Source organism: Labrus mixtus, chromosome 8 (genome assembly GCF_963584025.1).
Source record: "Labrus mixtus chromosome 8, fLabMix1.1, whole genome shotgun sequence".
Lineage (NCBI taxonomy): Eukaryota > Metazoa > Chordata > Actinopteri > Labriformes > Labridae > Labrus > Labrus mixtus.
Window position 1 is genome coordinate 13,500,785 of NC_083619.1, and position 14,318 is coordinate 13,515,102.

Consider the following 14,318-nt stretch of genomic DNA (forward strand, 5'->3'; position numbering starts at 1 on the left):
TCTTTTGATTACTCGTCTGTTTTGATTTATATGAAGGATAAAAGTAATTCACAATAAGGATTGAAGGGCAGGCCCGGTGTAATGATTTGTCAAGAGGCTTAAAACCCCTAGCAGCTCCAGCTCTTAACCTTGCCATTAGGGGGACTGAAAGTTAGGGTGAGAAACATCATTTACGGCATGGTGGCCGCCATTGATGGGACTCCAACGCCCCCTGCAGTAACAGAATTGTTAAGTCACTCAGGCTTTCTCGTTTAATATTTACAGTATATGATTTGAGCGCTAAATATAAAGCGTATGCTAGCTACCTTAGCTAAACATGGGGAAACATTTGCCTAGTATTGTCCAAATGCTAACACACACCAGCTCTCGTAAAGCATACTAATTTACATGTCCTATCTCAATGTTTTAATGCATGTAGAAAACAAATGGTTGCCTGTTAAAAAGACTCTAGGGAAATCAAAATTCAAAGCTAGTGTTACACAAAGCCCAATGTATAATCGCATACCTTTGTACTATTTTCAAACCACCGAAACAAACACAATACATTGTGTTATTTAATGAGCTTTGGAGGTGGTGGTAGCCACACTAAAATCATTTTGGACAATGCAAAGCCAGCTCTTCCCCCCCCTTACCAGTCATTGTGCTATGCTAAGCTAACCTGCTGATGACTGTAGGTCTATATTTAGAGTACAAACATTAGTGTAATGTCAGAATTCAGTGTTTATGATGTCTCAGTCTACCATGACTAGGCTGGGTGGCACCTCTTCCACCCGCCTTCCTCTCAGAGCCAGAGTGCAGACATTTTGGACGGATTGCGACACCCTCAGCAGGAGCTCCTTCAGTCCAGCTCTGTGCTCTCTGCGGACCAGGCAGTACAGCACTGGGTTGAGACAGCTGTTAGCATGAGCCAGACACACAGTCAGAGGGAAAGCATATGCCTGGGCATTGTAGAAGGCTTTACTGAAGGGCACCAGGTCAAATTTGATGAGCACCCCCCACAGTGTTAGTGCTTGATTGGGCAGCCAGCAGACGAAGAAGGACAAGACTACGATGGTGACAGAGCGGGTGACTTTGGAGCGGCGACGGTTGCGTCCTTTCTCACACTCTGACCTTTCTGTGACGCTCTCACTGATAATGCTCCCGACAACCCGTCGGCTCAGAATGAACCTCAAGAGAAGGAGGTAGCACACCGAGATGATGATCAAAGGAACTACAAATCCCAGGAGAACTTTCTGTGTTTGATACAGTCCAAGCAGGACCTGAGGATCCCAATGGCTTGAATCTGAGTCAGAAAATCGCACTAGGCATAGCTCGTCATCTGTAGAAACCTGCAAACACAACATGAGCTGAATGAGAGGGTTTAAACCAAAAACAGAAAGAGTGACTGAGAAAATCAAAGTGTTAATTGAACAAACCTGGACTGTGGTGGAGTAGAACGCATGAGGCAGTGTAGCCACCAGCGACACCACCCAAATCCCTAAACTGGCCCATTTGGCTCGAGCGTGGGCGATCCTTGGACTGCCCATCTTAAGGGAGGTAACCAGGGAGCGGTATCGGGTCACACTCATGGCGGTGAGGAAGAAGACGCTGGCGTACATGTTCATGGTGGTGACCGAGCTCACGATCTTGCACATGACCTGACCAAAGGGCCAGCGGAAGTCCAGCACCGTGTCCACAGCCCAGAAGGGAAGAGTGAGGACGAACTGGAGGTCAGTCATTGCCAGGCTCATGACAAAGCAGTCAATGGAAGAGTGGTGGTGGTGGCCCCGACGACGAGAGTGAAGCAGGAAGAGGGCCAGGAGATTACCCACAAGCCCCAGCACGCAGACCACCAGGTAGACCAGGGCAATGAGGACGCGCACCTGTTTAGTAACATAGGCTACAGTAAAAGGTTTGTTTGGGGATCATTTTTTGATCTCCAAGCACATTTTCTCTGCATATTTTAGCTTGAATCCTGCAAAAAGTCTGTACAGATATTTCAATTTTATCCCTGTACTATATGTGAGAAAAAAAGAACTTACTGCCAGGTTTGCACTGTCCCCGTGCAGGTCCACCGAGGACTCCTTGGAGAGCAGGTGCAGCCAGCAGTTGAGTGAGAGATTGAAAGCTGCGAGGTTGGAAACTGCTTCTGTAGGACCGGCAAGTTTGAAGATGTCTCGTGCATCATCATCTTCTCCGCACACACTGAGCGCGCTCAGAGCTGAGGCGCTGGTGTTACTCTGCATGATTCTGCAGAGGAGAAGGTGACTTTCAATTTGAAAACAACTTTTTCCCCTCACTTTCTTACGGGCGTACTTCCAAAGTACGGGTGCGCAGGAGTGCATACGGAAATCCCCATGGTCCTCGTGCGTGATTTAATCTTCAAAGTCTCAACAAAAGATCAACAAAAGAGTTGCATGATTTTCAAGATTTTTTTTTTTTAACTCATATGAACACATCTGACTACGTTAAGAGGCGACAAATACATGATAAAGCTGATAAAATCGAAGTGATGCAGCCACCTCCCTGCCTTCAGTGATGCCGGCAGCGTCCTGAAACTGAGGCTTTTATACTCGCGAGGGCTCTCCTCCACCGCTAGAGGGCGCACTGCCAAACAGCACCACAGACTAAAGCGCACGCATTCCCATCAAACTAAACTCTGACAATAGAAGCAGATAGGGTGCAGTAATAAAGCTCCGTTCATCACACTTTTTTACTTTCCGTCCATTCTCAACTCCTCATTTCCATTTAATGATGAAATCAGAGGTATTTAAAGTTTGTTTCTTTGAAATTGATGATTCACGGATAAACAAACAGAGGGAAGGCTGATGTTTAAGTAAATCATTTTGTAGTTGTGTACACTTTAATAGAGTCAGTATTTCAGAAGTGTCTTTGCTTTTATCCTTTTATAGCATACTTCAGTTTAAACTAATAACGTGCTTTGGATCATTTAAGTAGTTTTGTGTGTGCACTCATTCATTCATTCATTCAATATTTGCTTGCTATTTCCATTCTTTTCTCCTCTTTGATGGAGCTGGCTAATCTGATTCCTCTGATGTTCACTCCAAATATCACCTTTAACACTCCTGCCTACGATGTGAAGGTAAATTATGGATGAAAGTATTTTCAGAAAGGTTTCCTTAGGGTCTGTTGTGCATGTGAAATGATGCACGCCAGAGGAATGATGAATTAAATTTCAAACTGCAGTCTTTATGAGGGAGCCAGGGAAAGGGAGATATGAAAAGAGAGAGATGTGTGTGTTTTCGATTTGCATTTCTTTTAGGTCACTGTTGGTATTTTTAAAAATTCAGCTCCATGGCCAGCTGTGTGTGTAGAGAGGAGAGAAGAAAAGGCGAGTCATTTTCTCAAGCACACTTTAACAGTCTAGACTGGTCTCGCTTGGACAGTCAGAAACGTATCAAACAATTCCCACACACCTTTCACCTGCTTTGAACGTCTTAAGAATTTGTACATAAGCAATGACTAGACGAATGAAGCACTTGTTTTGGATGAATAACCTTGATAAAGAGTGCTCTGTAAGCTGTCATATCAGGATCTGTTTTACATTCAGTCAAGACATTTTGAAGCAAATTGATGTCTATGTTTCTTTGTCTGGCTTCAGAATCAGTCAAGAACAATCTCACCTGACGATAACACTAATTGATGACAGTTTTTTTTTTTATATTGCATTTCTGAAGCTGTCTGTGATGTCACTCAGTTACTTAAAGATGTCTTATTTCTTTTGAATCAGTTTGTCTTTGTTTTGCTTTTCATGGCACTTCCAAAATAAAAGGATGGGGGGTGTTCAGACATTGATCTTGTGAGAGCATCTAAATAAAATAATTGATTTTTATGCAAACAATGAAAAGCTGACTAGAATCGTTTTAATGCTTATAATACGGAAATCAGGATCAATATTTTGAGTTTTTCCATCTCTTTCTCAAATGAACAGGACACATAAGAAGTCTGATCAATACTTCATGTCAGACTCCATCTGTGGATACTGTGGGCGACTTTTGTTGAAGTGAATCAGTTTTAAAACTGCAGTTAAAAGTCTAACTTCTCAGGTTCTTCAAAGTTTTTGACAACCAGTACTAAGAGAGATTTGTGAAATGCGTAACAAAATGCAAACAGAGCAACAGCCTGGGTTTTTTGAAATACTGAAATGATAAAAGAGATAATTTTACCCCACAGAACCATATGCAATGTGTGACACGCCACCAACCAAACTCAGTTATATTTTACAAACCACAAATTTTACTATTTACACTTTCAAAACATCTGGTTTTTGTATTTTGGCTAGACTGAAGTAAATATGAATAATTGCAGGATAGACTTCCTTGTATCGTTGTAAATGGATTAAACTAAACTTTGTGACCTGGCTTTTCTTTTGGTCGACTTCATTGGATGAATTTGACTGTCTCAATCTCAACGCATTACATTAAGAGATGATTTAACATCTGAAACCATTATCAAATTCAAATATCAGTTAAGCTTGTTTTCTGTCTAAACTTAAGACGGTCCAGCATCCTCATCTCTTCCTTCTCGTTGAGTGCAAATTATCACATGTTGTATGCACACTAAACTACAATTCCTGACATAGATGATGAGCATTATACCTTCTTAACACCATGCTTGTTAGCATTTTCATTGTGAGCCTATCAAATCAACATCTGTATAGTATATATGTCAGAGTAAGCTTAGGAAATGTGTGCAAATTTGTAGAATGTAGACTCTTATTCATGTCATATTGACCTCACTGTGTGCTCACTGTAAAACCAGTGAAATATGAAATACAGTGTGTAAGCAGTTTGTTGGACAGTCTCAGCTGTGTTCATTTTAAAACAAGTACAGGCCCCTTACATATCACATCCACACATAATGCTCCCCTCATTCTTTTGTGAGGAGCGCATCCAGTGAATTACATATTGTACCGTTCATGTTCTCTGTGTGTTCTTTAGTACCAACAAATTGTAGCTCTTCTTCTTTCTTTTTTTTAATGTACATAGATCTATCTCAGTAAAGAGAAACCTAATCCCAATAATGCCCTACTGATAATAACTAATGAATATACAAATGAAGATTCTCTTTTCTTTCATCAGTATTTTACTGAGCTGTTACAAAATGGAACATGCTTTTTGATAAAGTTTTTCAACATATACATTAAAAATGAACAACAACAAAATACAGCAATGAAAATACAAATGTCATTTTACAAATAATACATCTTGCAATAATAGGACAGCAATATAATACACATTCCACCAAGTCCACAAGGGTACCTTTACCAAAAACAAGTTTAGGGTTCATCCGTTTGGATGTCCTCATCTCTAACCTCCAACTGAGTGAGTGACGTTCAGTGTTAAAAATCTATTTAAGTAGCTGTGTGTGTGTGTGTTAGAGTTTATGGAAAACACACACTAACACTTCAGTTGTTTCCTGGAGTGTGAAACAGTTGTTGCATAGCAATCAAAGTGCTCATTTCAATCCTGTTTGCAAGCAGAGCTGCACTCCCTTGCAGCATCTTTCCTCCTGGTGGGCTCCGAGGAGATTAGTGATTTTCACCTTCTGTCATCTTGAAGGTGACAGAGTGGGAAGTCTACTGAAGGGAGACCTGTCCAGGCTCAGAGCTTCACCGTCAGTCAACAGAGGGACGTCTGGTGCTTCATCCATCGACTGCAGGGAACGTGATGGCACTGATGAGCAAAGAACAGTTAGTGTGTGTGTGTGAGATTTTAGTTTTTTAGAGAAGGGCGGAGAGTGAGTCTGTGTACGTCTACATACTTTGGGTCAGTGTGTACTCCTCGTGGCCAAGTTGGCTGTACGGCTCTGGCTGCAGATTTAAGGAAATTATGAGGGAGAACGAGAGGAGCAAAACCTAGATGTATACGCAGAAAGCAGGACAAAAACAGAACAGAAAACACAAGGGAGAAAAAAAGGGGGAGTTATTAGAAATAACCTACATAATATTCTGTGCAAAACATGAGCACATACGTTATTTATGGCCATGGCAGATGACGCTGCCTGAGCTAATTCTCTGTGGTGTAAATTCATGTAATGTGATATGTATCTCACCAGGATGCAGGTCCCTCTGTGTGCTTTTTTGCTGGAGCTTTTGGGCAGAAGAGCCTGAAGCCGACTCAGTTGCTCCAACATAGCACTGCAACATAAATACAGACAGGAAGATGAAAGAGATTGTGTTACATTTTCACATGATGAACCGCCCAGCACTCTTTGAGTGGCTTTGCTCAAGCAGCATGCAGCTGGGCAGTAACCTATGTATGTGGCCTCTTATTACATGTTATTAAAATTCACCGAAGCACTCTGCCACAGTCAGGGAAAAAAAACATCATATTGAGGTGAGCGAATTACAAGTCTGGAGAATCAGAGGACGCAGTGTGAGGTTTGAAAATTGAATGGGCTTTGTGTTCTTTGTATTCTTTCAGTCCTGATTTTGAACAAATAGAAAGTTTTGCTAACACATAATCAAAATGATAAGTTGCAACACTTATTGCCATTTTAGGACTCACTTGTTGGTCTCCTCCAGCTTCTGGATCTTTCTCTGTAGCTCAAGGTTGTTGGCGTTGCAAGCAAACATCCTACAGGGACAGAGGGGAAAAAGATAAGATTGGAAAAAAATGGGTTTTAAATAATGCTGTTCTGAGGTTGCACTGTGTCCACTTCATTTCTCAGTCCCTCTCTCCATCAATACCATTTTTTAAGCCTTGCCCTTCAACCCACTCTGTCATCCAGCGCCTCATACCCACTGTCTTCTTCTGTCTCACTCTTTTGTCAATCATATCCTTCATTATCGCTCTATGACTAAGCTGAACCATGAATGATAATGATGCCCTGCTGATATGCTCCAGCTGAACACGCCTAAATTAATTACCCCATCAGGAAACTTTTGTTGTCAACAGGCAACAGAGACACAAGCTCAAAAAAATGTCAACCGCACACAAATTGATTCATTGATTGAAAATCACTTTTGGAAACTTTGATATACATCCACATAGGTTTTATCAGTGATTATCATATCCCACTGAAGTCAACAATGAACTTTCAATTAAACTTAGAGTGTCATATGACCACACAACCTATATGATTAAAATTCATGTTACGGTGGAGAACACGATGGAAGATTCATGTCATGGCTTGTCACAGCTTGCTCGTCATTGGACACCTAACTCTCTTCTCTCACTTTTTCTCTCTGTCGATCTAGTTTTGGATTCAACCTTTGGTTCCACCTTGTCTAATATGACTGCTCCATTGAATCATCCTTTCTAGGATGATTCGTGATGCATACTAACATATAGGAATTGTTTCTTTTCTATTTTAAATGTCCATGGTATAAGTGTGAAAATGCCCTTCAAGGTGTCCATATTCAGAAATGATAGAACTCCAAAGAAGCAAGCTCCTATGCCCTCTATTGTGTTTTTCTAGTTGAATTCCACAAATATAAATTCGTTTTTGTCCATCTCTGTAAATATGTTTTGGTTGAAAAAGTTTTTGTCTCTGTAAGATTCAGGTATTTCTAAGATAAAAAAGTTTCATTTTCTAACTTCATGCAGAGATAAAGTCATGCTGAGCACAGCCTGCTCCTACCTTTCCTCCAGACTGTCAACATATTCCCTCTTCTTCTTCCGACTCTCTTGAGCCGAGTGCTTGTTTCGGATTTTCCGCCGGATCTTCTTCAAAACTCTCTCTTCAAACTTGTCAGGGAGATGAAACACGTGGCAGGAAAGGATGAGAAAGAAGTGAGAAAAAAAGAGTTAGTGAGAGGAAACTAGGTTTTGGGGTGGGTTTGGGCTGGGGTGGACGGACTGGCAGATGTTGTGTGACTGGGGATACAGATTTAGATACATGTGTATGAGACAGAGGGAGAGGAGGCCCTGGCTAAATGTGTATATATGTAGCGTGTGTGAGGAAAGCCATTTGCCCTACATACATGTAACTGAACTGCTCATGTACCTTGGACAGGGGTAGTTTGCTCGATAAGTTCACCCCTTCTTTAACCAGAAGCCTCTTCTCATCCTCGTTAAGTACAAGCTCCTGCAGGGTATTCTGGGGGATCTGCTGCGACTGTGAACCAGATGGACAGAATATTTCCCTTGATGTGACTTTCTGGGCAGTTCAGCCAAAGAAGCAATTCACACATAACATTCTGTCTATTTGCTCCAGAGGTTGCTTTCGGTCCCCCTCAGATTTTCTCCATCAAACGCTCTCAAATCAAATGTATTCAGATCAATGAGAATGAAATATTTTCAAGCATACAACTGTCTGGGTGAATGCTAGATTCGGATTTCTGCGGGCTGTCAATTAAATCTTGAGAAATGGACAGCAACAAAGCAGTTCTGTTAAAACTGTCTGTTAATGTGCCGGCCATTAGTCTGTATTTAAAACGAGTGACCACAGCAGCTGTCACACAGTCTCCTTTGATCCTTTATGACTTAGAGGACATGACACGGCTTGTTAGATAGTTAGTTTGGTTGTTAAAAACACTGCTGTGTTTTGTTTGCTTCACATCAGCCTCAGCCATGTGATTTACTTTTAATCATTCTAGTCTATCACACTATTAGCTTCCTGGCTAATTTCTGAGTCAAAGCAATCACCACATTCTTGGTCACCATTTTTCTCTTAAGTCACTTTTAGGTAGTTTAGATAGCATAGCACCTACTGTAATATTAGCTAGTAAATAGCTAGCATTAGCTTTTGTCTGACCATAGAAAACAGGCTCTCAAATATTTTGTTGTTTAATTTTAAAAATTAATTTCCTACTGTCAATTGATATTTTTTTCAGTTGAAGATAAAGATGATGCAATGTTACTACAAAGGATAAATTAAATAGTTTCAGTCCCCCTCCCAGCCAAATATTAGCTAGTAGCTAGTAACTCATCTGATTCTCTAAATGTATTTGTTTTAGAACCTGTAGTACAGCATTAAAACAACAAAAGCATTTCAGCTTTTCACTCTTATCATGACATTAGAGCAGCGCCGCAGACTCGAAATATATATCATAAACAAGTTGTAGCTACAGTATAGGACCTGTTGTATTTACTGGAGTGGTGAACAACGTTTTCAATGCAATGGAACAATGGTCTGCCATAATGGACACAGAGATGTTTAAATCTTTATATTTTGATTCCATGATGCATACTAACATATAGGAATTATTTATTTTCTATTTTAAATGTCCATGGTATAAGCGTGATAATGCCCTTCAAGGTGTCCATAATCAGAAACGACAGAATTCCAAAGAAGCAACTGCTTTCCTTTGGTCTCTACTTAACCACAAATACCCGATAATGGACACCACTTTCGACATCTATTACTGAATACAATGTTTTGGTTACAAAATTGCCTTCTTTACAGGAAGATCCTCTTGCCTTACTTTCTGTGTCAGGTTGGAGAGCAGCAGCTCCTTCACTGTGAGAGTCTGAGTAGACGACAGAGTTTGATTTGCAGTGAGGTAGTGAGCAATGCCAAACTGCTCTTTGAGGTCATCAGACTCCCAGCCTGCAGATTGTACCAGAGAAAAAACAGGTGACCATTTATTAAATTGCCTCAATGTGCCATTCAAGTTCAAACACAAATGTATTGGTTTCTTCCTTTGTCTTAATAATCAGTAACTGTCACACTTTTCTCTTTGTTGAAGTTCAGATTTACCAGTTTTAAAGTAGTTTTTTAGCACTCAGTCGGTCAGTTGTCGAGAACACGAAAAGAAACCATCCAACAAAAGCTGCCCTCAAAAGACTCACATGCTTAATCACACTTTGAATACAGCCATTTATCCTTTACAGATGCTCAGAAACGGTAACACCAATTTATTTGCACTTTGAAAGGCCCCTAACCGCGTCAACAGGCTCATTCATCGTACTAAAAATGACTTCAGGGTCATTGCTCTGGTCCACCTTGTTACTCTACTTTTTCAACTTCTGAACATGACATTAATTCTTAAGGTTGAGGTTGGAGTTGTCTCACAAAGTAAATGTTCCTCTTTATTTTCTTACCAAAATCTATGGAAACATGAGGCTTCATTTCATTTGCAGTTGGCTGATTCTCCAAAGCTGGAGGGTGAGGGAAAGACAACGTGTCAAAGCCTGGGAAAGCTACGCAGGAGGGCTGCTGAAGACTCTCGACGGAATCTGTTAGGGGCTCCTCGTTGATGCCGCTGTCGGTGGTGCAGGGTGACCACAGGGGGGATGCTGCAGCAGAGGAGCACTCGCTACCACCCAGCAGGGCATCCAGGAAGTCATCAGCAGAGGACACCTCAGGGCTCAGAGTCTGAGGAAAAGAAGGACATGCATGCCTTATGCCATGATAGCAACACTACAGCTACCAGGATGACCGATTTAATTCGACACACGAGCATATACAAGAACATAGACACATCAACCATTCAATTCCTTCAGCTTATTGAGCCGTGGCCTTGTGGCTGTCAATCATAGTCATAACCACATAAAAGAACACAGTGAAAGTGTAAATGACCACCTATAGGTTTCAGCTCAATAACACATGACCACTACCAAGGATACAGATCACACTCAGCAGTCAGTTGTTTGTCGAAATATTCAATAATTGGTGGTCAAGGTTTTCCCCTGAGTAACTCCTCATGGGAGCATCTGTGAAAAAATAACCGCCATACTCACATCATCAATGCTGATGCTCCACGAATGGTTGCTGTGGCAACTAGCAGTTTCATCCGTATTCCTGAGCAGAAGGTCAGCGAGCTCCATCCCAGCGTACACCTGAAATGAAGAACTGCTCTGAGTGACAGGTTTCAAGTCCTGGTGCTTCATGCTTTCTCAGAGATAAGACCTGTCCGCTTGTTGGGTAAAGCCTGAGGGCTCTAACTGCTTGCTTTTAAAGATATGATCCCAAAGCCTCTTCTTGAATAAAATAAAATCCACTATAAACTTCTATAAAACTGTTATCTGTCATTTTAAATAATTTCTCTGCACACAAGCCAACATTTGATCGGACTACAAATGTGTCTCACCTTGTCGGTAGTCAGTGTCATAATTCCAACATTAAAGCTGCTGATGAAATGACTGTGAAACTCTCCAGCAGGAATAAAAACACTCAACCCGATTGTTACCTCTCTGTTTCTTTGACTTCTAGGTATGTCTCAGTCTGTTGTCTGTCTGTGCAAGGGACAAAGTTGAAATCTCATATCACACATTCCCAAACCCAGCTGATCGCTGTCCAATCCAATGTTCAGCAGGCAGCTCAGAGAGCCAATCAACATCAAAGGCTGACTTGCTGACTAATGAATTACTCAGAGTGGCTCACAATTGACCATTGATGTCATCATGACAAGTTAAGATTGATCCATGTGTGGTTTCACATTCATTTTTAGTTGGTTAATTCAGAACTTTTTTTCTTTGTTGCTCTCCAAAGCAGAAGTATGAGAGAGTGACTTCATGTGTCACTGTCAGAAGACAAATTGCATTCATTTGAGTTACATTTTGACTGATTAATCACCCCGGGGCCAACACAGACTCATGTATTTTGTTGTTATTGTTTTTTTTCTTTTTCTTTCAGCACACTATTAAAGTGGAAACCATATATATGGAGTGGGAGCTCCTAACTTTCAGATGAATCTCCATGACATTTTCATACAGACATGTTTATCACCATCATGTTTAAGATGATCCACCGGCTTTTTCCTTTGCACACCAATAAGGTTGACATTTGTGTTTTCAAGTAAACAGGTTTTGGATAGTTTGTGTATTTGATATTGCATGAACTCCCTCAGAGTGAACTGGAGATCCATCTTCTTTCATTCCAAATCCATTAAAATCCAATCTCCGCCTCCCAGTAGCAGCTGTTTGGGGCTGATGTTTAAAAATAAGAACCTGAAAATATCTAATTTGAATTTGGTGGCATGGTTTCATGCTAAACTAAGGAGGTAAACACGATCAAAAATATACAGAATAAGGGTCAGCTTTGTTGGTAATGCTTTTAAAAGAGTTAGCATTCAGCTCAACAAAATGCAATGCCTAAGTAGCTCTAGCTTGCTAGCAATTGTGTTGTCTTTAACACTCTACATCTATTCACTGTTAATTTTTAAAGGCTTCCTGAATTGCTCAAAGGCCCCTGTTGTTGTTTTTCTTTTTTTTAATCACAATCTTAGGACCATATCATTGTCAGAGCATAATAAGGAGGGCTGGAAGACCAAGGAGCCATTTGGTACACCATTTTTTGAGGATGTGTGGTTGACCCTTTGAAAATTATATAATCCAAAGATTGTAGTTCAAAAGCAGAGTGAGGAGGCTCATCCTAGGTTGTTTAATTTGCCCACTATATGAGGACGTTGAAGCAAATGAAATGGGTTAGGTTTGGTAATTGGTGGCTGTTCAGATCACTTTGGATGATAATTTTGATGTGAGATATTAAAAGCCTTTCAAATAATTTCATCATTTACAAAAAGTCCTAAAACCTGATTTCCTTGAAATTGGTAAAATCTGCCTTTTTTAAGTACAACTCTTTCGCATTTTCTTTGTGTTTATCAGTGTTTGGCTTAGTGTCCAGCTACAGTTGTCCAAAAACAACAAGCTGTGCTGTCTATAGGAGAGGAAATAATTTTTATCTTATTCTTTCTTATCTTTATTGCCATAATTAGGAGCATCAGTATCGTGCTATTTCTAAGCATCATAAAACAAAGACATTACATAATATGTCCTCTAAGCAATTGCACAAGAAAAACATGCACTTGCAAAGATATGTCTTACTTTTATTAAAGTGGGGAAGAGATTCTTTTGCTAGCAGAGCAATTATATTCCTCTTTAGGCAAGCAAAAGTCAACTTAAAAGTCTGTCCTCATGTTTCCAGAACTAACAATACTTCCATCACTGCCTCGATTTAAAATATTTTATATCTATGAGGAAAGAGCCTCATGTGGATCTTCAGGCTCAAATATTTTAAAGTAATTTTCTGTTCTCTACAAATGAATTCCTTTGACATTTTTTTACTTTCAACAGACAGTCCAACGTAGACAGAGACATGATACATTTTCTTTTGAAGGAAGGTGTTGCGGTTCACCATGATTTAAAAACATATAAAGGAGGGGCTGTAGAAAGAAACACAAGGTGGCTTTGCCTTCCAAAAATGTTTCATGTCAGAGTCAGACCTTAATCAAGAATTTAACACTATCTATATGCAGCTTTTTTAGAGACTCTTTCTTTCTCAGAGTCTCTTATCTTCAAAAATATGAACATGTCAGGAAAAGGGTCAAAGCTTTTTAATGCATTCATGGTTTTCACTGATGACGAAGGAGCAAGCCTGCATGAATTCATTTCTATTTTATAAAAGCAAAATAATTTACACAGCCTGGTCCCTTAACATCCATGTCTGATCACCATCCCTCAGTCTTTCTATCAGATATCTTAGGTCTGTTTGTGGCATTAAAGTGCACTTTATCTTAGACAGAGAGCCTCGTTTTATCAGTGCAGTAGTAATAAGCCTTAATACATGGCAGCAGAGCTCCGTTATCTTTATCACTCTTTCTTCAGATTAAAAAGTTTAAAGGTACATATTATCTAACCAGGACATTTTTAGGCACATCTCTGGATTCCAAGAATAGCTAAATAGCTCGCAGCTCAGTACAGATAAATGCTGTGTTATTGCGTATGATAGCATATATATGCAAGTACAGTACATTTTTCAAGTCAATTTCAATGCACATTACAGAGGTCAAGAGTCACATCTCTAATAGTGTACAAGTAGGATCAAGTGAAGAGATATATGTATTCCAATTTCCTAGAGGGGATTCACCAAATAACATTGTAGCATCACAGCCACTGCTCCTCCAGTGACTTCATTAGACCTGAACGTAATTGTTCAAGTGAAGCTAAGTCCAAGAAAAACACAATCTCACACTTCTTACAGTCTTGTATCGTTGAGGAGGAGGTGTGAAAGTGAAAAGACACGTGTTAAAAAATGTACCAGGTTGAGCTGTTCTCATATCAGACATGATGAGTAAAGAAGGGTTAAAGCTACTGGAGTGAACCCAGTTGCACCTGTTTTTCACATCCATACAGGTGAGGAGCAGAGAGCGTGCTGTAAGCATGCAGTGTTATCACTTCACCACCCGTGACATGTCGGCTCTTATCTATAACTCAGTGATAACACCAAAGTGCATGAAATCATTCAATACCTACAGCCTATGGGAAATTCCCACAGTTTCACAAACAGGAGAAATGAATCCCACTGTTAGATGTGTCAGGGGGAGTTGGTGGCTTTGGTTTGCAGCAGTCTTAGTTTTTATGGAAGTAACAATCCAATGTTTTCATTTCCCATCAGTCTGTATCTTCATAAACATGAGATAACAGCCTCCA

The 14,318-nt window shown here is 40.3% G+C and overlaps 2 protein-coding genes across 4 annotated transcripts; both read right to left on the reverse strand.

Annotated features, from left to right (window-relative positions):
• Positions 1-691: 691 nt before the first annotated feature.
• On the reverse strand, positions 692-2,752 carry LOC132979017 (relaxin-3 receptor 1-like). The gene is made up of 3 exons (XM_061044459.1): positions 2,022-2,752; positions 1,416-1,862; positions 692-1,328 (listed from the first exon to the last, which is right to left on the reverse strand). The coding sequence occupies exons 1-3, from the start codon at positions 2,322-2,324 to the stop codon at positions 732-734; spliced, it is 1,347 nt and encodes a 448-aa protein (XP_060900442.1). The 5' UTR covers positions 2,325-2,752; the 3' UTR covers positions 692-731.
• A 2,444-nt stretch (positions 2,753-5,196) lies between these two features.
• LOC132979020 (cyclic AMP-responsive element-binding protein 3-like protein 3-B) lies at positions 5,197-11,184 on the reverse strand. Of its 3 annotated transcripts, none has more exons than XM_061044463.1 (10): positions 11,078-11,184; positions 10,629-10,727; positions 9,990-10,263; positions 9,371-9,495; positions 7,951-8,061; positions 7,585-7,691; positions 6,510-6,578; positions 6,055-6,139; positions 5,764-5,857; positions 5,197-5,675 (listed from the first exon to the last, which is right to left on the reverse strand). In XM_061044463.1, exons 2-10 carry the CDS (start codon positions 10,713-10,715, stop codon positions 5,551-5,553), a joined length of 1,077 nt encoding a protein of 358 aa, XP_060900446.1. In that variant the 5' UTR covers positions 10,716-10,727; positions 11,078-11,184; the 3' UTR covers positions 5,197-5,550. The 3 variants fall into 3 exon arrangements, with proteins under 3 accessions (XP_060900446.1, XP_060900445.1, XP_060900447.1); XM_061044462.1 differs by having other exon boundaries at positions 10,979-11,141; XM_061044464.1 differs by lacking the exon at positions 7,951-8,061 and having other exon boundaries at positions 10,979-11,142.
• Between the last annotated feature and the right edge of the window lie 3,134 nt (positions 11,185-14,318).